Raw genomic sequence first — 25,472 nt, forward strand, 5'->3', positions numbered from 1 at the left:
TTGTAGTGATAATCAAGGTGGGCCATTTCCAGCAGTTGACAAGAACGTCTGAGGAACAGTTGGGGGTGGGGGGGATAAACATGGGGAAATAGTTTTACTTTGTGTAATGACCCATCCACTCCCAGTCTTTATTCAAGCCTAAGTTAATTGTATCCAGTTTGCAAATTAATTCCAATTCAGCAGTCTCTCGTTAGAGTCTGTTTTTGAAGCTTTTTGTTGAAGTATTGCCACTTTTACGTCTGTAACTGAGCGACCAAAGAGATTGAAGTGTTCTCTGACTGGTTTTTGAATGTTATAATTCTTGACATCTAATTTGTGTCAATTTATTCTTTTACGTAGAGACTGTCCAGTTTGGCCAATGTACATGGCAGAGGGGCATTGCTGGCACATGATGGCATATATCACATTGGTAGATGTGCAGGTGAAGGAGCCTCCGATAGTGTGGCTGATGCGATTAGGCCCTATGATGTTGTCCCCTGAATAGATATGTGGACACAGTTGGCAACGGGCTTTGTTGCAAGGCTAGGTTCCTGGGTTAGTGGTTCTGTTGTGTGGTGTGTGGTTGCTGGTGAGTATTTGCTTCAGGTTGAGGGGCTGTCTGTAAGCAAGGACTGGCCTGTCTCTCAAGATCTGTGAGAGTGATAGGTCGTCCTTCAGGATAGGTTGTAGATCCTTGATGATGCGTTGGAGAGGTTTTAGTTGGGGGCTGAAGGGGATTGCTAGTGGCATTCTGTTATTTTCTTTGTTGGGCCTGTCCTGTAGTGGGTGACTTCTGGGTACTCTTCTGGCTCTGTCAATCTGTTTCTTCACTTCAGCAGGTGGGTACTGTAGTTGTAAGAATGCTTGATAGAGATCTTGTAGGTGTTTGTCTCTGTCTGAGGGGTTGGAGCAGATGCGGTTGTATCGTAGAGCTTGGCTTTAGACAATGGGTATGTCTACACTACGGAATAAGGTCGAATTTATAGAAGTCGGTTTTTTAGAAATCGGTTTTATATATTCGAGTGTGTGTGTCCCCACAGAAGTGCATTAAGTGCATTAACTCGGCGGAGTGCTTCCACAGTACCGAGGCTAGAGTCGACTTCCAGAGCGTTGCACTGTGGGTAGCTATCCCACAGTTCCCGCAGTCTCCGCTGCCCTTTGGAATTCTGGGTTGAGATCCCAATGCCTGATGGGGCTGAAACATTGTCACGGGTGGTTCTGGGTACATATCGTCAGTCCCCCCTTCCCTCCCTCCCTCCCTCCGTGAAAGCAAGGACAGACAATCGTTTCGCGCCTTTTTTCCTGAGTTACCTGTGCGGACGCCATACCACCGCAAGCATGGAGCCCGCTCAGGTAACCGTCACCGTATGTCTCCTGGGTGCTGGCAGACGCGGTACTGCATTGCTACACAGTAGCAGCAACCCATTGCCTTGTGGCAGCAGACGGTACAATACGACTGGTAGCCGTCCTCGTCATGTCCGAGGTACTCCTGGTCGCCTGTGTGAGGTCGATCAGGAGCGCCTGGGCAGACATGGGCGCAGGGACTAAATTTTTAGTGACTTGACCAGGTCATTCTCTTAAGTCCGGCAGTCAGTCCTATTGAACCGTCTTATGGTGAGCAGGCAGGCAATATGTCCTTCTGCACCGTCTGCTGCCAGCCAAAGATGTAAAAGATAGATGGAGTGGATCAAAACAAGAAATAGACCAGATTTGTTTTGTACTCATTTGCCTCCTCCCCTGTCTAGGGGACTCATTCCTCTAGGTCACACTGCAGTCACTCACAGAGAAGGTGCAGCGAGGTAAATCTAGCCATGTATCAATCAGAGGCCAGGCTAACCTCCTTGTTCCAATAAGAACAATAACTTAGGTGCACCATTTCTTATTGGAACCCTCCGTGAAGTCCTGCCTGAACTACTCCTTGATGTAAAGCCACCCCCTTTGTGGATTTTAGCCCCCTGAAGCCAACCCTGTAAGCCGTGTCGTCAGTCGCCCCTCCCTCCGTCAGAGCAACGGCAGACAATCATTCCGTGCCTTTTTTCTGTGCAGACGCCATACCAAGGCAAGCATGGAGTCCGCTCAGCTCACTTTGGCAATTAGGAGCACATTAAACACCACACGCATTATCCAGCAATATATGCAGCACCAGAACCTGGCAAAGTGCTACCGGGCGAGGAGGCGACGTCAGCGCGGTCACGTGAGTGATCAGGACATGGACACAGATTTCTCTGAAAGCATGGGCCCTGCCAATGCATGCATCATGGTGCTAATGGGGCAGGTTCATGCCGTGGAACGCCGATTCTGGGCTCTGGAAACAAGCACAGACTGGTGGGACCGCATAGTGTTGCAGGTCTGGGACGATTCCCAGTGGCTGCGAAACTTTCGCATGCGTAAGGGCACTTTCATGGAACTTTGTGACTTGCTTTCCCCTGCCCTGAAGCGCATGAATACCAAGATGAGAGCAGCCCTCACAGTTGAGAAGCGAGTGGCGATAGCCCTGTGGAAGCTTGCAACGCCAGACAGCTACTGGTCAGTTGGGAATCAATTTGGAGTGGGCAAATCTACTGTGGGGGCTGCTGTGATGCAAGTAGCCAAAGCAATCAAAGATCTGCTGATATCAAGGGTAGTGACCCTGGGAAATGTGCAGGTCATAGTGGATGGCTTTGCTGCAATGGGATTCCCTAACTGTGGTGGGGCCATAGACGGAACCCATATCCCTATCTTGGCACCGGAGCACGAAGCCGGCAAGTACATAAACCGCAAGGGGTACTTTTCAATAGTGCTGCAAGCTCTGGTGGATCACAAGGGACATTTCACCAACATCAACGTGGGATGGCCGGGAAAGGTACATGACGCTCGCATCTTCAGGAACTCTGGTCTGTTTCAAAAGCTTCAAGAAGGGACTTTATTCCCAGACCAGAAAATAACTGTTGGTGATGTTGAAATGCCTATATGTATCCTTGGGGACCCAGCCTACCCCTTAATGCCATGGCTCATGAAGCCGTACACAGGCAGCGTGGACAGTAGTCAGGAGCTGTTCAACTACAGGCTGAGCAAGTGCAGAATGGTGGTAGAATGTGCATTTGGACGTTTAAAGGCGCGCTGGCGCAGTTTACTGACTCGCTTAGACCTCAGCGAAACCAATATTCCCACTGTTATTACTGCTTGCTGTGTGCTCCACAATATCTGTGAGAGTAAGGGGGAGACGTTTATGGCGGGGTGGGAGGTTGAGGCAAATCACCTGGCTGCTGGTTACGCGCAGCCAGACACCAGGGCGGTTAGAAGAGCACAGGAGGGCGTGGTACGCATCAGAGAGGCTTTGAAAACCAGTTTCATGACTGGCCAGGCTACGGTGTGAAAGTTCTGTTTGTTTCTCCTTGATGAAACCCCCTGCCCCTTGGTTCGCTCTACTTCCCTGTAAGCTAACCACCCTCTCCTCCTCCCTTCGATCACCGCTTGCAGAGGCAATAAAGTCATTGTTGCTTCACATTCATGCATTCTTTATTCATTCATCACACAAATAGGGGGATGACTACCAAGGTAGCCCAGGAGGGGTGGTGGAGGAGGGAAGGAAAATGCCACACAGCACTTTAAAAGTTTACAACTTTAAAATTTATTGAATGACAGCCTTCTTTTTTTTGGGCAGTCCTCTGTGGTGGAGTGGCTGGTTGGCCGGAGGCCCCCCCACCGCGTTCTTGGGCGTCTGGGTGTGGAGGCTATGGAACTTGGGGAGGAGGGCGGTTGGTTACACAGGGGCTGTAGTGGCAGTCTGTGCTCCAGCTGCCTTTGCTGCAGCTCAACCATACACTGGAGCATACTGGTTTGGTCCTCCAGCAGCCTCAGCATTGAATCCTGCCTCCTCTCATCACGCTGCCGCCAAATTCGAGCTTCAGCCCTCTCTTCAGCCCGCCACTTACTCTCTTCAGCCCGCCACCTCTCCTCCTGGTCATTTTGTGCTTTCCTGCAGTCTGACATTATTTGCCTCCACGCATTCGTCTGTGCTCTGTCAGTGTGGGAGGACAGCATGAGCTCGGAGAACATTTCATCTCGAGTGCGTTTTTTTTTCTTTCTAATCTTCACTAGCCTCTGGGAAGGAGAAGATCCTGTGATCATTGAAACACATGCAGCTGGTGGAGAAAAGAAAAGGGACAGCGGTATTTAAAAAGACACATTTTATAAAACACTGGCTACACTCTTTCAGGGTAAACCTTGCTGTTAACATTACATACATAGCACATGTGCTTTCGTTACAAGGTCGCATTTTGCCCCCCCCCCACCGCGTGGCTACCCCCTCAACCCTCCCCCCTCCCTGTGGCTAACAGCGGGGAACATTTCTGTTCGGCCGCAGGCAAACAGCCCAGCAGGAATGGGCTCCTCTGAGTGTCCCCTGAAGAAAAGCACCCTATTTCAACCAGGTGACCATGGATTATATCTCACTCTCCTGAGGATAACACAGAGATAAAGAACGGATGTTGCTTGAACGCCAGCAAACATACACTGCAATGCTTTGTTGTACAATGATTCCTGAGTACGTGTTACTGGCCTGGAGTGGTAAAGTGTCCTACCATGAAGGACGCAATAAGTCTGCCCTCCCCAGAAACCTTTTGCAAAGGCTTTGGGAGTATATCCAGGAGAGCCGCGAATGCCAGGGCAAAGTAATCCTTTCACATGCTTGCTTTTAAACCATGTATAGTATTTTAAAAGGTACACTCACCGGAGGTCCCTTCTCCGCCTGCTGGGTCCAGGAGGCAGCCTTGGGTGGGTTCAGGGGGTACTGGCTCCAGGTCCAGGGTGAGAAACAGTTCCTGGCTGTCGGGAAAACCGGTTTCTCCGCTTGCTTGCTGTGAGCTATCTACAACCTCGTCATCATCATCATCTTCTTCGTCCCCAAAACCTGCTTCCGTATTGCCTCCATCTCCATTGAAAGAGTCAAACAACACGGCTGGGGTAGTGGTGGCTGAACCCCCTAAAATGGCATGCAGCTCATCATAGAAGCAGCATGTTTGGGGCTCTGACCCAGGAGCGGCCGTTCGCCTCTCTGGTTTTCTGGTAGGCTTGCCTCAGCTCCTTCAGTTTCACGCGGCACTGCTTCGGGTCCCTGTTATGGCCTCTGTCCTTCATGCCCTGGGAGATTTTGACAAAGGTTTTGGCATTTTGAAAACTGGAACGGAGTTCTGATAGCACGGATTCCTCTCCCCATACAGCGATCAGATCCCGTACCTCCCGTTCGGTCCATGCTGGAGCTCTTTTGCGATTCTGAGACTCCATCATGGTCACCTCTGCTGATGAGCTCTGCATGGTCACCTGCAGCTTGCCACGCTGGCCAAACAGGAAATGAGATTCAAAAGTTCGCGGTTCTTTTCCTGTCTACCTGGCCAGTGCATCTGAGTTGAGAGTGCTGTCCAGAGCGGTCAAAATGGAGCACTCTGGGATAGCTCCCGGAGGCCAATACCGTCGAATTGTGTCCACAGTACCCCAAATTCGACCCGGCAAGGCCGATTTAAGCGCTAATCCACTTGTTAGGGGTGGAGTAAGGAAATCGATTTTAAGAGCCCTTTAAGTCGAAATAAAGGGCTTCATCGTGTGGACGGGTGCAGGTTTACATCGATTTAATGCTGCTAAATTCGACCTAAAGTCCTAGTGTAGACCAGGGCAATGGATCGTGTGGTGTGGTCTGGATGAAAGCTGGAGGCATGTAGGTAGGAATAGCAGTCAGTAGGTTTCCGGTATAGGGTGGTGTTTATGTGACCATCGCTTATTAGCACCGTAGTGTCCAGGAAGTGGATCTCTTGTGTGGACTGGTCCAGGCTGAGGTTGATGGTGGGATGGAAACTGTTGAAATCATGGGGGAATTCCTCAAGGACTTCTTTTCCATGGGTCCAGATGATGAAGATGTCATCAATGTAGCGCAAGTAGAGTAGGGGCGTTAGGGGACGAGAGCTAAGGAAGCGTTGTTCTAAGTCAGCCATAAAAATGTTGGCATACTGTGGGGCCATGCGGGTACCCATAGCAGTGCCGCTGATTTGAAGGTATACATTGTCCCCAAATGTGAAATAGTTGTGGGTGAGGACAAAGTCACAAAGGTCAGCCACCAGGTTTGCCGTGACATTATCGGGGATACTGTTCCTGACGGCTTGTAGTCCATCTTTGTATGGAATGTTGGTGTAGAGGGCTTCTACATCCATAGTGGCCAGGATGGTGTTTTCTGGAAGATCACCGATGGATTGTAGTTTCCTCAGGAAGTCAGTGGTGTCTCAAAGATAGCTGGGAGTGCTGGTAGCGTAGGGCCTGAGGAGGGAGTCTACATAGCCAGACAATCCTGCTGTCAGGGTGCCAATGCCTGAGACGATGGGGTGCCCAGGATTTCCAAGTTTATGGATCTTGGGTAGCAGATAGAATACCCCAGGTCGGGGTTCCAGGGCTGTGTCTGTGCGGATTTATTCTTGTGCTTTTTCAGGGAGTTTCTTGAGCAAATGCTGTAGTTTCTTTTTGGAATTAATTTGCAAACTGGATACAATTAACTTAGGCTTGAATAGAGACTGGGAGTGGATGGGTCATTACACAAAGTAAAACTATCTCCCCATGTTTATCTCGCCCGCCACACTGTTCCTGAGACGTTCTTGTCAACTGCTGGAAATGGCCCACCTTGATTATCACTACAAAAATCCCCTCCCTTCCCACCCCCCGCCCCCGCTCTCCTGCTGGTGATAGCTCACCTTAAGTGATCACTCCGGTTACAGTGTGTATGGTAACACCCATTGTTTCATGTTCTCTATGTATATAAATCTCCCCACTGTATTTTCCACTGAATGCATCTGATGAATTGAGCTGTAGCTCATGAAAGCTTATGCTCAAATAAATTTGTTAGTCTTTAAGGTGCCACAAGTACTCCTTTTCTTTTTGAGAATAATGTTTTCTGTGTAGTTTAATAGGCGAAGATATAACAGCCTTGATTTATAGTGAATTGACAGGTGCATGGGTCTTATATTGGAGACTGATCCATGTGTCTGTTTTAGCTTTTGTTTCTTTTTTTCAAAAGGGTTTTATGTTTTGGGGTGGAGTAAATGATGGGTGAGTAAGAACGTTGTTGCTTTTTAAAGACCATTTCCTTGCTTGGACTAGTAGCAAAGCAGGAGGAGAGAAGTCCCAAGCTCATATCACTTTGCAGGCAGGAGCAGGGAAAACAAGTTAGCTGGCTCTGCAGCAACTCACCCAGTCCTGCGCGTGTTTGGGCCCTGCTGCATCTGTGCTCAAAACACAGAGAGCAATGAATCCTCAAGTCAAATGATAAGGACTGTCCTGGAGATCAGGGGATTCAGGGGGCCGGTCACAGGTGTGGGGGTAGAGGTTGTGCCCATCCTGATTACCACAGAGGAGGGCCCTCTTGGGTACCACCCCCCATTCCTGCCCTACAGGTGCAGCTATTGAGCACCCTGTCTTAGGCTGCACAGCCCATTAATGTTCCCAGCTGACTGAGAACCACAGAGGAAAGCGCTCCCCTAAAGAGCTGGGGAAACACTGTGCATGGGTATTGCCATCCTGATGCTCTCTCCCATTGCCAGGGGAGAGAGTCGTCATGGACCATGCCCCTGAGCAGGGGGTGGGGTTGAGTGTAGGTTCCAATCCCCTACTTGACTTTGACTGGCTTTCTGCTGCACCAAAGCACACCCAGGACATGGCACAATATCATCAGATTAAAGGAATTCTAAACACCTAATTGATCTTTCCCCATTTATGCTGTTTTTCAGTCTTTACATTTCTCGCAGCTTGGGTTGGGAAGAGCAGCTAGTCAGTTTCATGCTGGGGCTCTCCTGCACAGGTCCTGTTTAAGTTACAAACCCTTTGTGACAAGTTTAAACCCAAACATATGCAATGGTGCCAGTTCTCGTGATTTTGTTGCTAGTCTTGTGATAATTGCTGTTCATCAGTCTGGGACAGTTCCTCAGATTTGCCACCTAAAAGGAACGGCTCAAGTGTGGGAATCCCCCGCACATCCTCTGCAGTGAAGACCAATAAAAAGAATTCATTTAGCTTCTCCACCACACAGTCCAGCATAACTGACAGCCTCAAGGCTGGAATAAGGGGGTGGGCTGCAGGGCCAGATTCAGGTGCTTTGGCAGAGCTGTGCAGAGAAATGATCCAATGTGCCTGGGCTTGCTATATCAGCATCTAATCCAGAGGTGGGCAAACTACGGCCCACAGGCCACATCCAGCCCGCGGGACTGTCCTGCCCGGCCCCTGAGCTCCTGGCCTGGGAGGCCAGTCCCCGGCTCCTCCCCCCTGTTCCCCCTGCCCTGTAGTTATGCTGCTGCGCGGGCAGCGGGGCTGCGAGCTTCTTCTGCTCTGAGCAGCATGGTAAGGGGGTGGCGGTGGTGGTGGGGTTGGGTAGGGGGTCCTGGGGGGCAGTCATGGGACAGGGAACAGGGGACAGTTGAGGTGGGGGGGTCCCAGGGGGCAGTCAGGGGACAGGGAGCAGGGGGCGGTTGGATGGGGCGGAGGTTCTGGGGCAGTCAGGGGTCGGGGAACAGGGTGGGTTGGATAGGGCATGGGAATCCCGGGAGGTCTGTCAGGGGGTGGGTGTGTGGATAGGGTTCAGGACAGTCAGGGAACAGGGGGGGTTGGAAAGGGGGTGGGATCCCAGGGGGGCAGTTAGGGGTGGGGGGTCCCAGGAGGGGGCAGTCAGGGGACAAGGAGCAGGGGGGTTGGATGGGTCGGGGGTTCTGAGGGGGACAGTCAGGGGGCAGGAAGTGGGAGGGGGCGAATAGGGGGTGGGATCCAGGCTGTTTGGGGGGCACAGCCTTTCCTACCCGGCCCTCCATACAGTTTCACACCCCAATGTGGCCCTCAGGCCAAAAAGTTTGCCTACCCCGATCTAATCACTGCTGGGGGAAAACCTAATTTTCATTCAGCTGTGAAAGCCTAGGAGCGTGTGACGTTTGGAGAGCTCTTTGTACATATGGGTGTAAGAGCTAAGTGTGGCGGGATGGATTCAGTCTAGCAGCTGGGCACTACACGCATGGCCTAGACTACTAGGGAGGGGGTTTATTTCACCATGTTAAAAACTGCAACACTTCTGCCTCTCAGCTTCACCCTCTCTCAGGAACTTGACAGTGAGTTCCTTGGGACAGCAGAGCAAATAATTCACAACAAATGCATCCAGATTTAGCCTCTCTGCTGCTTGGTGAATATCTGTGACCCCTGGTGATTTTCCCTGAATGTATTAGTTATCCACATTTATTCAGCAAATGTTGCATTGAATTAGTTTTTTACTTTCTGAATTGACTGAGAGCTGGTCTCTCTCTGAGAATTTCAGAATTAAAATCTGAGCTGTGGTGGCCAGAAAGTCACATGGTATTGTGGCTGGATGAGATTGCAAGGACCTCCAAATACTTGTGGGTGGGGATTTAAAGCTAGTTTCCCACAAACACTCAAACACATGACTTTGAAATTGTGTTTCTCTGAACATAGATGTGAGTAAATCTCAATTGGTTGGGTGTTTGCGGAAAGCAAGCACATAGGGCAGCAAACGTGGCCAAAGAGAGTTCATTTAAATGTGGGAGCGAATATTGTTGGAAAATGAGTTATCATATCCTAGAATCGTAGAACTGGAAGAGACTTCAAGACGTCATCTACTCCAGTCCCCTGCACTCATGGCAGAACTAAGTATTCTCTAAACCATCCCTACAGGTGTTTGTCTAACCTGCTCTTAAAAATCTCCAATGATGGAGATTCCACAATGTCCCTGGGCAATTTGTTCCAGTGCTTAACCACCCTGACAGTTAGGAGATGAAATATCTCACAGCTCTTTTCCAGAGGCAGCTATGCAGCCAGGTGAGTTGTTAAAACATTAGGCAGTAATTTGTTTCCCCTGTCTCTCATCTCTTGTTGCTAGTTAGATAAATGGGTTGTCCTGAAACCAGCCTCATCCTTCACTGAAACCGCAAATACAACACTGTCCGCCCCAGTGATCTATCCCTGGAGACCTTCCCTCCTGCAGGCCCACATCCACAGGCTACAAATATGAAATAAAGCGTGCTTGCGACATAATGGATAACTTGAAAGCGAGAGAATGGCCTACAGCCACCCCTGTGATCACAGGGTCAGAACCATCAGCCAGAGCCCACTGAGTTCCCGCTACTGGCTGCACAGGTGGAGAACTTGGTGAGCGACTCTTGCAAAGGAGGTTGTGGAGGGGGCTCAGATGTGGAGCACGCCATGGAGGAAAAGGATTGCTAATGGAGTAGTTTCTTGCTGCTCTAGGACACACAATCCAGCCAGTGGGAGTCACCATGTTGGGTGCCATTGCTAAATCACCTGCAGGACATGCCAAGTTCTTTCCTCTGGATGGGCTGTCAGAGCTCCAGGAAATAGGCCCCTCCAGCAAATGAGGGTGTTGGTGGGGGGAGGGGAGGATGAGGGTGTTGCGGGAAGGGAAGATTTGGGGGCTTGGTGAGAGGGGACAGGGAGGATTTGGGGGTTCGAGGGAGGGAAGATTTGGGGGGTTGGTGGCTGGGGAGGGGAGTTTTTGTGGGTGTTTTGGGAGAGGGGAGGATTTGGGGGTTTGAGGGAGGGAAGATTTGGGGGGTTGGTGGCTGGGGAGGGGAGTTTTGTGGGTGTTTTGGGAGAGGGGAGGATTTGGGGGTTTGAGGGAGGGAAGGTTTGGGGGTTGGTAGGAAGGGGAGGAGAGAATGGGGGGGCTGGGGAAGAGGGGAGGATGAAGGGGTTTGGGGATGTGAGTATTTGGGGGTTGGTGGGAAGGGGAGGGAAGGATGGGGGGCTGGGGAAGAGGGAGAAGGGAGGATAAGGGGTTTGGGGGGAGGAGAGGCTGGCAGTTTGGGAGGACTGAGGGGGGAAACTTGGGCGTGAGGGGGCTTCGGCTGTAAGGGTGAGGCTGCAGGAGGGGTGAAGGGGCCTCGCTGTGCTGGGCCTTCTGCTTGTGCAAGCGGCTGGCGGCACTTCGGGGCCCGCCTCCCCCCGTCTTTGCTGACATAGTCACGCCCCCGAGGACAGAGGCCATTCAGGAGCTGGGTTGGCTCGGAGTGCGGCTAGCGCAGCTCCCAGGAGGAAGGCCTTGGAGAGGTACAGTGCCATCCCCACACCGGGGCTCTGCCCCCAGCTCACCTCGAGGGTGACATGGTTTAAGAGCAGCCCTCAAAGGGCAGGGCAGTGGCTTGGCCTGGGCACCCCTGTGGGGATGAATGCCAGCCTTTTACCCCACACAGGAGTCCAGGCCCTGAGGCCAGGCGCAGGAGTGAGCGGGGCAGATGGGTGGGGCTGGGCTGGGAATGGGCAGAGCATTGGCTCCACTCCCCCTTTTCTGGCCAGTGCAGAGAGTCAGGGAAGCAATTTGTTGTTGAGACATGCCAGCAGTAAATTACCATCCCCTGTGAGCAAAGGGACGGACCTGAGCTCATATGGTGGTGCAGCAAGGACATAATCCTTCCTCTGCATAGCATGGTCAGGCTTGTGTTTCAAGCTGCTTTTCCTTTGCCAAGCCGTTGGCACAAACACCAGGTTAACCCGTGTTTTTTCTGAGAGAAGTGGGCACAGTGAATGTCAGTCATGTATCTGAAGCCCACCCCTAGACAGAACAAGCCCTGCTGGCTGTTATGTATCCACAGGCAAGAACAAAGCACGCCCCTGCAGTCTCAAATAACTGGCCTTTTAGATTAAGGAAATCAGCAGGTAAGAACAAAAGTAAAGTCTCCAAAAGCGAGCACAGTGTGTGCGTTTCCTCTGTTCCAGACTAGAGACAGCTCTGAGAACAAAATGGCCAATGAACTCTACATGAATCTACCTGTGTAGTTTAGGTGTTTTACGCAAAGCTGAGCACTACCGTATCTATGCACTGAGAGCCAGATTATTTAGGTGCCTAAAGATGCAGACAGAGGCCTAGTGAGATTTTCCAATGTGCCTAAGCAAGTTAGGCATCCAATTCCCATTGAAACCCATAAATTAGGTATCTTAGAGTTTGAAAATACCACTAGATGTATAGGTGTGTTTTGAAAATACCACTAGATGGCTATGTTCATTTTTAGATCCCTAAACACCTCTGAAAAATCTGCCCCTACTTCCCTAACCCAAAGCAACTCCCATTGATTTCAACGGGCTGTGGATCCGGCTCTGAGCATGGGAAATGTAAAAGCGCAGTACACAGAAATCCAATGTCAGTTTGTCAGCTATGCCTGCCATATGCTCCACTCATAGCAGGCTATGCTGTGGGTTGATAGGGAGTGAAGTGCTGTGTGTGAAATTGCTGAGGCACCTGCAAGAGGAAGGTTAGCCACATGCACTGGAATCTGACCCAACATTTCCTTGCATTTTCCCAGACTTGCATGACACATAGAAAGTGACTCAGGCAGTTTGTTAAAATGTCAAAAGTTTTTAAGCAAATATCTTAGAGGTGTGAAAAAATATTGACTGTCCCTTATCTTTGGGACTGATGTGGTTTTTGAAGTGTCAGTGATTTTGTAAAGGCAAGGGGACAGTTGCCTATGGTCATTCTTGGTCTCTAATTTGGCAGCGAGGTCTTTTTAAAGCTAATTGTCTCACCATTGACATTAATATGATGATGGCTCTAGAACTGCTGTGGATGGACATCTTGGAAAGCTAAGATGGTGTCATTAAACTCTGACCCTCGTTCATGAATCACACCCACTCAGACTGTAGGAGTTTAAGGGAAATTCAAACCACAGACCACCACCTATCATTGCCCATGCCCTGCAGTCTTGATGGATTATTCCTACCTACATGCCTCCAGCTTTCACCCTGACCACACCACACGATCCATTGTCTACAGCCAAGGTCTGCGATACAACCGCATTTGCTCCAACCCCTCAGACAGAGACAAACACCTACAAGATCTCTATCAAGCATTCTTACCACTACAATACCCATCTGCTGAAGTGAAGAAACAGATTGATAGAGCCAGAAGAGTTCCCAGAAGTCACCTACTACAGACAGGCCTAACAAAGAAAATAACAGAACGCCACTAGCCGTCACCTTCAGCCCCCAACTAAAACCCCTCCAACGCATTATCAAGGATCTACAACCTATCCTGAAGGATGACCCAACACTCTCACAAATCTTGGAAGACAGGCCAGTTCTTGCCTACAGACAGCCCCCCAACCTGAAGCGAATACTCACCAGCAACCACATACCACACAACAGAACCACTAACCCAGGAACCTATCCTTGTAACAAAGCCTGTTGCCAACTGTGCCCACATATCTATTCAAGGGACACCATCACAGGGCCTACTAACATCAGCCACACTATCAAAGGCTCGTTCACGTGCACATCCACCAATGTGATATATGCCATCATGTGCCAGCAATGCCCCTCTGCCATGTACATTGGCCAAACTGGACAGTCTCTACGTAAAAGAATAAATGGACACAAATCAGATGTCAAGAATTATAACATTCAAAAACCAGTCGGAGAACACTTCAATCTCTCTGGTCACTCGATTTCTGATCTCAAAGTGACTGTCTTTCAACAAAAAAACTTCGAAAACAGACTCCAATGAGAGACTGCTGAATTGGAATTAATTTGCAAATTGGATACAATTAACTTAGGCTTGAATAGAGACTGGGAATAGTTGAGTCATTATAAAAAGTAACCTATTTCCCCATGTTTGTCCCCCCCCCCCCCCGCAACTGTCCCTCAGATGTTCTTGTTAAACCCTGGATTTGTGCTGGAAATGGCCCACCTTGATTATCATACACATTGTAAGGAGAATGATCAATTTAGATAAGCTATTACCAACAGGAGAGTGGGGTGGGGGGAGAGAAAACCTTTTGTAGTGATAAACACCCATTTTTTCATGGTTTGTGTGTATAAAAACATCTTCTGTATTTTCCACAGTATGCATCCGATGAAGTGAGCTGTAGCTCACGAAAGCTTATGCTCAAATAAATTGGTTAGTGTCTAAAGTGCCACAAGTACTCCTTTTCTTTTTGCGAATACAGACTAACACGGCTGTTACTCTGAAACTTGATCTCCCTAGTTTTTCTTCCTCTCTTTTCAGGGCTTGTTAAGACAGCTAGTCCTGTTGCCAGGATCTGATGCTACCTCAAGGATGTGCACTAACATGAACTTTAAGCTAGCAGTGCTCTCCATCCCCCCAGTACTGCAGGATCTCCCAGTGAAGCCAGCGAGCAATGAGGTGCTGAAATACCCTGACGGTCAGTAACTTGCAGCAGATAGTTCATGAGGTGCTTCACCATCGCGCATTAGCAGAACGTTAGAGCAGAACCTTAGTGCTGCTTTCTAACCGCACGGAGCCTGATACTAGTCTGATGGGAAAGCCAACCACGGTGAGTGGACTGCATAGCAAGCAGGCAAGAGTTGCAAGGCGTTTAGCATCTCAGGGGAAGGAATTTTTGTCTTCCATTGATTTTATCCTATTCCTTTTCTTGGAAACTTGCAGAATCAGTCATAGAACAGAGCAATCTTGTGGGTATTTCCCATCAGGTGCCTGGGCCAAGCTTGGAAGGAATAGCAGTAGCTCATCTCCTTTCCCAGAACAACACTTAGTTAACAGCAATATGCAAGATAATGTATTTCCCTAAGCAATTTCCTGTAAGTACAGTATAGGAAGAATCTTATCTTAAAACAGTAGTATATTTAGAAGAAGGATAGTAAAGTGACTACGGTGAGGGGCCTGGGCAGCAGCAGACCCAGCTTCTTGTTCTGCTATAAGCTTCCTGGATGATTTTAGGGTGGGTATCTTTCTGAAAAGTGAATGGCGTGTCGAGAGAGAGACGAGGGTTTTGAGAGAGACGAGGGTTAAAAAAGGAAGGTTTTCTCCCCTTCTGAAGGTTTGTTTTGGCTTGTCATAACTCCAGAATGGCTTGGCCCAGAAATGACTGATTTGGTCTAATCTATTGGTCTGGGTAAGAGTTGCTGCTAATGAATAGTCTTAGGATGGGGCATATGGAGAGAGGGCCCAACAGGATGATGCAGGGAGGAGAGTTGGCCCATACAGCAGTCCAGAGACCCACTCCTGAAATAAATCCGCCATTCAGTCTTCATTAGACTTCAGCGTGAAGATCTTATTAAATCGCATGGGGACAATTCAGGCCATTCATATTCATTGTGTCAAGCTGTCTGCAGACTCAGGCAGGTAGCACTGTTGTGTTTTGCATTCTGTTCCTGTTTGGAAGGTGTTTGTCAGTCCCATAATAGCTACAACCTTAATTTTTTTTTTTTTAACATGAAAGCTTAGGCTAGCATCCAGTTCTGGCAAGGGGTGGATTGGGTGGCAAATTCTGCAGAGCCCTGTCAATAAGGAAGCTGGTTTTATCCCTTGGAAATAGCAAGAGAAGCTGCGTTTCTGAGTCTGATCTTTGCGGTACGCGTCAGTTTGCAAACGCCACTTCTGAGAATTGCTAGGGAACAAGGCCCTGCCAGCAGAATCGCAGATCAGCCTGTGAGAGCTGTCCTGGGGATGTAATGCCTGTAATGCACAGTAATATTCTCATTAGAGCACTGCTGTGTGGAGCTCTGTGGAAACAGGTCTGGGCTGGTCTCTCTTGCTCAGAAAACATCCCAGTGTTATTCCCTATGCTGTTGTTCTAAGCACTGCTGTGGTTTTGTTTCCCCTCCAGGCTATTTACTATCATTCTAAGCATAGTGCAGCATCTTCCAGGGCTTGTAGCTCCTGGAAGGATGGTGTGGTCCAGGTCTTTGTGTCCCCGAAGGGAATAGAGCAGGGAGCTCACTCTGGAATTCTGGGAGGAATCCATTAATACATCTCCATGCCTGAGTTTCCGCTGGCTCACCCCAGTGTGATTCCTCAGATGTCAGTGAAGTTACCCGTGATTTGCACCGGTGTAAGAGCGAGGAGAATCAGGCCCAAGTTTCAGGAGTCGCTGCAGAGCAAAGGAGAGCCAGGCACTGAGAGCAGGGGGATCCGAGAGCACGCTCTGTGGCCGGTAAGGTGGTTGTGGCAGGGGGTGATGTAAGCCAGAAGAGGGGAGAGAGAGAGAGAGCAGTTCCGCCCCACCAGCCCAAATCAGAACGAGGTGACGCTGGGCTCTGGAGAGTTCTGCAGTAGGTGGCTGAGAGAAACTGAACTAGCAGCTGAATTGAGATAGTAGGGGGAGAAAATTAAAAAAAGAAAAGTTTTTTCCACTTTTAAAACATATGGAATCGAGGCATTGCATAGTGATCAATATGCAAATTAAGCTCTTGTACATTTTGTATGATATCTCCAAATTTCTGGACCTTGGGCCTTAACAGATATGGACTAGATTAGGCCCTCAGAGCTGTGCAGCATATCTGCTGAGTCTGGCTTTGTCTTGGAACAGTGCCCTTGCTAATTGCTCCTGCAAAGTGGACATACAGTCTCTTTCTCGTGAGTGAAGGCCCCATTCAGCACAACACTAAAGCACATGCTTGATGTTAAGTACAGCGGTACTCTAATTGACATGAGTGGGGTACGCTGATGTACTTAAAGCTAAGTGTGTGCTTAGGTGCTTTGCTGGGTGTGGGTCCTAAGCCATGTAACCCACTGTGATCTGTAGGAGTCTCTACCCAATCCAGGCCACCCTATGCTATATGCTCTGGTAGGGCAGTGGTCTCCATTTTTAATAGTCCGATTTAATCTTTCATTGTATTGAGGGCATTAAAGGGACCTGTTTGCTTTTGTTTTGTGTTCAGAGGCTGACATGAAAGTGACTCTGGGATCCCAACCTCCCTGCACAAAGAATGAAAAGGCCCAGTTCTGGTTTAATGCTTCTCAGAAAGGGCTCTATCTATGTGATGGGAGTGCATGGATCGCCATGCTAGAAGGTAAGAGATCTGTGACTGGTGGACAGCTCTGCTATTATGGCTCACTTTGTTGCTTCTAGTGGTAGAGATTTAGATTGTGAGCTCTGTGGAGCTCCGACTCAGTCTTCTCATCTGGGAGCACATGTGATTGGTCTGACACTCCCCTGGACACATCTTATGGAATTAAGATAAATGTTATTGAATTAAGTTTAATATCTTGGGGTCTATTGTATTAAAAATGCAAGTGTGGATGTGTTATTGTGGAGCATCTACAGGAGACTGACTAGTACAATCTCTGGGACGGATTAGGAACTTCTGAGGACTTTTTGGGGACAAGAAGTGTGAAGTGGAGCTCCTAGGAAATACATGAGGTGAGGGCATTGCAACTCCCCACCTACACACTCAGTCTTTGAAACTTCGCCCTGTGGGGGGCACCTCTTGTCTACTGATGACCTGTTACATGTGGGCAGTTCAGAGACACAATCTGGATTCTCCAGGAACCTACAGACACAGAAAGAACTTCACAGAAAGATGACTCAGGGCCTTCTCCCTGATCCAACAAATGGGCAGGACCTCTGGGCGACAGAGGGCCCCAGTCTTTAGGGTTGGAAGGATTTGACCATCTGAGGCCCCATAGGACTGGGTGCTGGTTCTGAGCTGAGGCTTCTGACCGTAGCAGAGACCGCTTTGTGGGGTATGGAAGAACTTCTCCTGCCATAGCCCATGGTAGAGTTGGGGTGACCTCTGGTAAACTTGTCTGTGTGCACATAGGTTCTCTTCTCGTTTTTAATATGTTTTCTCTGGAGTGCTTTTACCCAAAGAATAAACGTGCTTGCTTAGGAAGAGCTGTGTGGTAGCTTAATTGTGGCCAGCAAACACTATTAGTCCCTGGAGAGAAAGCAAGCAAGTGTGCTTAGACAGATTGTCTTTTCCTGGGAATAACACGGTGATGGCTGGGAATTGTTCAGCCTGTAGACACCCTGTTCAGGAAGAAAAGAAACGCAGGTCTCCACCCAAGAGAGGCGATGGCAGGGGAGCTAGGGGCCCTTGCTGTACCACTGAGGGAAAACACAGGTGCAGTTGCCCTGAAACGTGACAGCACCTAGCATATATTTGGTGCTATATGAATAATAATAATGATGATGATTAACAAAAGGTGTAAGTATGGCAAGTTGAGGTGTTTTCTCTCTTTGTCTCTTGTGCAGGGTTGTTCTTTGCTAGTGGGTGTGTGAGAGCTCAGCAGAGGTACAGAAAGATTTTTTCACTGCTCTCCTGCCCTCATTTTTCATTCTTTGTGTGATGGGTTCTGTCACAGAGACTCCCCTCGAGAGTGTCACTCAATGAGCTGGGATACCACTGAGAACAACCCTCCTGCCAGAACAGGTGCCCCTCCACTCCTGTCTTGCTGAGTTAGACACTCCAGCACAGACCCAAAGGTTGGACAACATCTCTCTGCAGTTCACTGAAACAGATTCACTCAGCCAAGGAGCTTCTCAGTTAACAGGGACTTTCCCAGTGCCCAGTGTTCAGCCTTTCTGGGAGCCTGAACTCCAAATAAATCCATTTTACTCTGTATAAAGCTTATACAGGGTAAATTCATAAATTGTCCACCCTCTATAACACTGATAGAGAGATATGCACAGCTGTTTGCTCCACCAGGTATTAATCACTTACTCTGGGTTTATTAATATACTCAAGTGATTTTATTAAGTATAAAAAGTAGGATTTAAATGGTTTCAAGTAATAACAGATAGAACAAAGTAAGTCACCAAGCAAAATAAAGCAAAACCATGCAAATCTAGAAACTGATTACAGGTAATATCTCACCCTCAGAGATATTCCAACAAGCTTCTTTCACAGACTAGACTCCTTCCTAGTCTGGGCCCAATCCTTTCCCCTGGTACAGTCCTTGTTAGTTCCAGCAGACATCTCAGGTGGTAAGCAGGGATTTTCTCATGACTGGCTCCTTTTGTCCTGCTCCACCCCCTTTTATAGCTTTGGCACTCGGGAATCTTTTGTCTGTGCTTGTCCCCACCCTCACCTCATCAATGGAAAAGTACAAGGATTAAGATGGATGCCAGTATCATATGACATGGTCACATGTCACTGTAAGACCCCAAGTCTCCATTTTTCCTGGGTTGGCCCACACATACACAGGAAGGCTTGCAGGTAAATAAACCATTTACAACCAATTGTCCTAGTCTATGGGATTCTAAACCACCATTACTGGCCCACACTTTACATATTTACAATAGGACCTCAGAGTTATACTTCATATTTCTAGCTTCAGATACAAGAATGATACATGCATACAAATAGGAGGAATATATTCAGTTGGTTATAACCTTTTTCATGATACCTTACAAGAGACCTTTTGCATAAAGCATATTCCAATTACATCATATTCACACTCATAAGCATATTTCCATAAAACATATGGAGTGCAATGTCACAGTATGGATGTACATATTAAAAGACCAAAGGTCAGGCTTTCTCACCTATTTAGCATCTGGTTGAAAACTGCTTGATTGCTTAGTACTAGGAAAATTCATCTCTAGAACTGCACTGCATAGGGTACTAGACTAGGGTTCAGAGTGCCTGGTTTCTATTCCCAGCTCTGTTATGAAATGGCCTTGGGGAAATCAATTCAATTCTGTGTACCCATCTGTAAACTGGACATGGATTTCACCCCAGCACTGTAGCATAAGCACCTCTCAATATTTAGAAATGGCAGCAACATTTATCTACTGCCTGCCTTCCACTCCTGCAGGAGAACTAGCTTGACTAGCTGTTTGTGTGTGAGTGGGCGGGTTGTGTGTGAAGAACTTACTGAGTGAAGGCAAATTCAATCATTGTAATGAGACTCACCTGCCTTTATAATGCATGTTCAGATCTAGGACTGAACAATGCTATGCATTAAGTATTAAATGGCTCTATTATGAAAGAGGTTTTACATATAGCTGGGGTCTGCACAGTTAAGAGCTTTAAGGAGCAACTGAAAAATAACGCTTGCAAAATGCTTTGTACAAAGTATTATTAAAGAGGGCCAGTGATAGGGGTGGGACTGGAACTTCAGCTGCAGACTCAAAACCTCTCTGTGCACTCCTTTTAAGCCGTGTGATTTCAATGAAGTCTTGTGGTTGGAGAGAAAGCAGCTTTTAACATTCCTCGCATGCATAGGTGCTAAGTTTTCTTTTTCCCCCAGGGGTGCTCCCCCCTGCCCTGCTCCAAGCCCCCCCTGGCTCTGCCTCTTCCCACCCCTGCTCCCCCTCCTCCCCAAGGCTCTGCCCTCTCTGTCTCTTCCTGGCCCGCTCCAACCCCTCCCCCAAGGCCCCGCCCACCTGCCGCTTGCTGCTCTCCGCCCTCCTGCAAGTGCCTCCCCCAGCTGGTGGGTGCTGAGCACCCACTATTTTTTCCCCTTGTGTGCTCCAGCCTATAGTCCAGGGATTCTCACAACAAATGTTTGGGTGGCCTCAGAGTGCAGCCACCAACTCTCGCTGGTGGCCGCACTGACACTTTCCCCCTAAAATACTTAATTAACTTTCGGAAAAACAATTACATAGGCACAGATTCACATCCAAATAATTGTAACGAGTATTTGTAGGGTTTCTTGGCAGACTCAATAACAAAAATCATGCTGCCTCCCCCTTCACTTCACCTCCCCTCCCTCGCCCCATGCAGGGCTTAATGGGTCTTGGGGCTTGCTGTGAACAGAGATATTTGTATATTTGTTAATATCACAGCACACTTAGTAGCTACCTGGGAGGCTATGAAAAGTGATAAGTGATATTAACAAACATACAGGTATCACTTTTCATAGATAGCTAGTAAGTCTACTGTGAAAAGTGATACTTGCACGTTTGTTAATATCACTTTTCTCAGCAAGCCCCAGGACCCATTAAGCCCTGGATGGGGAGGGGGAGGGCAAAGTGGGGAGGCAACAGGGGCCAGAGGCGATGGGGGGATGGATGCAGGGCTGGGGGAGGCTGAAGGGTCCTGAGGGTGGGGAGGATGGATGTGGGGCTGTGGGAGGCAGTGGGGGCCTGGGGCAATGGGGTGGGATGGATGTGGGGTAGGGGGTGGATGTGAGGCCAGAAAGGCAGCAGGGTCCAGGGGCGGGAATGGATACAGGGCTGTGGGAGGCAGCAGGGGCCAGGGCGATGGGGGTCGGTGATGAGCCCCACTGTTGCATGGCCAGAGGCAGGGCCTGGTGTCTGCTGCCATGCGTCCAAGGCTCAGTGCCCGAACCCGGAGCTGGGGACAGGAACTGCATGGCCGGAGCCAGGGATTGGAGCCCACTGCCATGCAGCTGGAGCTGTGGGTCAGCGCCCAGGGCTATTGCCTGCCGCTGCATGGCCAGAGCTCGAAGGTGGGTGCTGGAGCCCAGGGGTTTGTGGCTGCAACCAGGAGTCAGCACCCGCCATTGAGTGGCTGGAGCCAGCACTCCCTGCTGTGTGGCCAGGGCCAGGGGTTGGCACCTGGGGCCAGCTCCCACCACTAAGTGGCGGGAGCCCAGGAACAGAGCCGTGGTTTGGTGCCTGCTGCCATGCAACTGGGGCAGAGGATCAGCACCAGGGGCTAGGGCCATGTGGCTGGAGCCTGGGGCCAGTGCCCACCACCACACGGCTGGAACTGGGGGCCAGAGGCAGTCTGAAGCTCTGCCGCCAGAGCTGGGGTTGGTGCCCGCTCCCCTGGGGCTGGGGCTGGGGGTTGGTGCCTGTGGCCAGCACCTGCCACTGTGAGGTTGGAGCTCAGGACTGGAGCCAAGAGCCAGTGCCTGTTGCCATACAGCTGGAACCAGGGGCCGGAGGCTGAAACCCTGCAGCTGGAGGCCATGGCCATGTGGCTAGAGCCGGGGTGGGGGTGGGGGTGGATAGTCAGTTGGAGCCTGTGGCTGCACAGCCAGGTTCCTGAAGTCCCGCTGCTGGAGCCTGCTGCCCAGACCCCCTCCCCCAAGGGGAGTCAAGAACTCACCTTGCTCCTGCAGCGTTGTGCCCCACTTCTCTCCAGAGGCGGTGCAAGGCGGTGCATCCAGAAGCAACAAGGAGGGTGGGGCTGATGCTTTGCCCCCGCACCCCTGGAGACTGTCGTGGCTGCATGAAAAACCCCTGGTGGCCGCATGCGGCCCCAGTGGCCGCATTTGAAAAATGTTGCTCTAGTCAGTGCCTATGCTTTGTGACAGGGCAAGGCCAGATGGCTGTGGAAAAGTAGTGGGAGATAGATATATTAGCTCCAGGCTAAACAAATCCCTGGTACCAGGATAAATGAAATGGCAGCTGCTCCAGGTCAATTAAGACACCTAGGGCCAATTAAGAACTTTCCAGAAGGCAGGGAGAAGGCTAGGTTGATTGGGACACCTGAAGCCAATCAGGGGCTGGCTGAAACTAGTTAAAAGCCTCCCAGTTAGTCAGGTGGGTGTGCATGTCAGGAGCTGTGGGAGGAAGTTGTGCTGTTGGAGAGGCTGAGTAGTACACACCATATCAGGCACAAGGAAGGAGGCCCTGAGGTAAGGGTGAAGTGGAGCTTGAGGAAATGAGGGCTGCTGTGGGGGAAGTAGCCCAGGGAATTGTACATGTCATGTTTCTAAAAGGTCAGCTACCATAGCTGATACTATTAGGGTCCCTGGGCTGGAGCCCAGAGTAGAGGGTGGGCCTGGGCTCCCCCCTCCGCCACCTTTGCCCCCTGATTAATCACTGAGACTGGGAGACAACAGAGACTGTGCAAGGAAGGATAACTTCTCCTCACCTCCCTCGCTGTCTTATGATGAAAATGGCTCAGTAGACTGTGACCCTTGTCTCTAGAGAGAGAAGGGTTACGTGGAGGGTCATAGTGAGCCTCTGAGACTAGCGAAATCCGCCAGGAAATGCGGGACCCACGGAGGCAAGGACAAAGCTTTGTTACAGCTTGCATGTTTTGAATTCTCTTGGTGCAGCAGGTGTTTCAGTGGGTAGTTAAATAGCTGTATGTGCATGCTTACTACACCCATGTTTGAAATGGCTGTGTAAAAGCTAATGACAGAGACGATGGGTGAGGTAATATCTTTTACTGGACGAACTTCTACTGGTGAGAGAGACAAGCCTTCAAGTTATACAGAGCTCTTCTTCAGGTCTGGGAAAGGAACTGAGTGTCACAGCTACATACAAGTGTGGAACAGAGAAGGAGTTAATACATGTTGCAAGAGATCACGCAAGGTGAAGTGGGTAGATAACACCTCTACAGGCCTAGGACAAAGGAGGTTACTGCCCTGCAGTCTAAAAGCTCTTTTCTACTGAGCATGGGCTGTGGAATATTTTCAAACCTTCATAACTTCTCCATTTTATCTTCCAGTTTTTGCAGGTGCCTAAATCATGCACTTCCTATTCCTTGTGGATGTGCTTTTAGGTTGATTATTATTTATGTGTATTGCAGTAGCACCCAAACCCCAACCATATCACACCCCATTTTGCTAGGCACTATACATAGTGTAAGAGACACTCCCTGCCTTAGATTTACAGATTATAAGGCTAGAAAGAACCATTGTGATAATCTGATCTCCTGTATAGCACAGGCCAGGGAACTCCTCCAAAATAATCCCTAGAGCAGATCCTTTAGAAAAACACGCAGTCTTGATTTAAAAATTGTCAGTGATGGAGAATCCACCATGACCCTGGGTAAATTGTTCCAGTGGTTAATTACTCTCACTCTTAAAAATTTACATCTTATTTCCAATCTGAATTTGTCCCGCTTCAACTTCCAGCCATTGATTGTGTTAGACCTTTCTTCACTAGACTGAAGAGCCCATTATTAGATATTTGTTCCCCATATAGATACTTATAGACTGTAATCACGTCACCCCTTAACCTTCTCTTTGCGAAGCTAAATAGATTGAGCTCCTTGAGGCTATCGCTCTAGGGCATGTATTCTAATTCTTTCATCATTCTCATGGCTCTTATCTGAAACTCTCTCCAATTTATCAACATCCTTCTTGAATGGGGGACACCAGAACTGGAAACTGCCTTGGGGAGCTTACAATCTAGATAGACAAGAGAGAGGAGGGTAAGGGGAAGGAGTATAACATACAAGCAGAGTGAACAATATGATAGTGACGTGTTTGTGGCATGATAGTACCACAATTTTTTTTTTTTTTGCCAGGCTCAGCTCTGGCTGGCTGAGTTTCTGGCTGTCTCCTCCCAGTAGTGTCTTCCACCTGTAGCTGATAGGAAGGTGGGAGATCTGGTGTCCCTGAAAGGGGAATCCTTTGCACAGTTCTGGGTCTGGGGTGCTGGGGAGAGGGTTTAACTCCAGCTGATCTCAGCTCTCCCCTAGAGGCTGTACCTGCTGTAACAGCTTTTCTTCCCTCCAGGTGGCTCCTTCCAGTGGTCTCCTCAATTAGATTCAAAGTTCAGGAACCTTCCCCACCCCTTTTTAAACTAAAAAAAGGTGATTTTTTTTAACCCTCTCATAGTGGGAAAATGCCTGACTGAAAGGATTTTGCTCCAACTTTCTAGAAGCATTCATGGGCTGGCAGAGACCGGACCTACAGAGTGCAGCTCTGGAGGCGAATGTGTTGGAAAATGATCAGTATGTGTTATGCACAGGGAGGTACAAAGGCAACTGTTTTGCATCCTTAAGCAGAGTGGCCTTTGCAATACATGTAACATCCTTCCACTCACAGCTCTGTGTTTACGGAACCCTTGTCTTCCTGGTCCATGCTATCCATTGTCTGTGGCCATCACTTGTCAGGTCACTTTGCCGAGGGCTGGACTGTGCAGGTAGAGCCCAACAGTAAATTAACTTGCCTTTTGATTGTTAAGCCCTTTAGCACAGGACTTTTAATTTGGCTACTCAGTGCCATGCATACGAAATAACCAAAAATATAGCCCTCCATTGAACTTTGGAACACAGTTGAATTAAGTAGGCATCTATTTTTCATTTCCATCCTTTTTTGTTATTTCCTAGTCAAAGAGAGGCTGGACTATGTAGAAGAATATCAGAACTTGATGACCAACTCGGAAACCATGGGCATCGAGATCTTCATCATTCCAAAGGTGGGGGTTTTTGCGGCCACAGCCAATCGGTACACTCCGCCTGGGTCAGCTATCTACAAATGGACTGATGGAAAATTCCTGTCTTACCAAAACATCCCCACCTACCAAGCTCAATCCTGGCGCTATTTCACCATAGGAAAAAAGGTAATTTCGCTTTTAGGGTTCCTTTGGTGCTGTGTCAAATTGCAAACGCGAGATGACAGCTTCTTCTCAGAAGGGCTGGCCCAACTTTGAGTCTTGTCAGGGTTAATGTTTTAGGGCCAGATCCTTAGCTGGTGTAAATTGGTGTAGCTCAGTTAATTTCAACAGAGTTGTGCTGCTATAATGGGGCTGTCCCCATGGCTAATCTGCACCTGTACATAGATGATTGGGAAGGGAATGTTGCTTTTTTTGGTTTTACTATTGTACAAAGCAGCAAAAATCCTAGCTAAGCTGATATCAGTTACTGACACGCCATAGGAAATAGATACTTGTTTGTCTCTTCATAGCATTCAAAGCTCATCAGTCAGTCCTTCTTGAATTACTATTCTCCATAGCATGTAGGTCTATATGAAGCCTCCAAGCCCGTGATTTTCTGCTCAAGACTCTCTAAAACAACAATTTGTTGCTGCTGATTTCTGGTGGACTCTGTCTGCTCTCAGCTCAGACATTAATAGGTTTCTATTAAAATCATATTTGTGAATGTCGCAATGT

At 48.9% G+C, this 25,472-nt stretch overlaps 1 protein-coding gene across 2 annotated transcripts in view; it reads left to right on the plus strand.

The window, feature by feature from the left end:
- Positions 1-25,472, plus strand: part of TSPEAR (thrombospondin type laminin G domain and EAR repeats) — an 88,196-nt gene that overhangs the window by 19,710 nt on the left and 43,014 nt on the right. For both annotated transcript variants that reach the window (XM_074964135.1, XM_074964137.1), the window contains 3 exons: positions 14,006-14,162; positions 16,642-16,773; positions 24,691-24,923. In XM_074964135.1, coding sequence (XP_074820236.1) covers positions 14,006-14,162; positions 16,642-16,773; positions 24,691-24,923 — 522 coding nt within the window. The remainder of the gene's footprint in view (positions 1-14,005; positions 14,163-16,641; positions 16,774-24,690; positions 24,924-25,472) is intronic.

Source organism: Natator depressus, chromosome 9, assembly GCF_965152275.1.
Source record: "Natator depressus isolate rNatDep1 chromosome 9, rNatDep2.hap1, whole genome shotgun sequence".
NCBI classification, from domain to species: Eukaryota; Metazoa; Chordata; order Testudines; family Cheloniidae; genus Natator; species Natator depressus.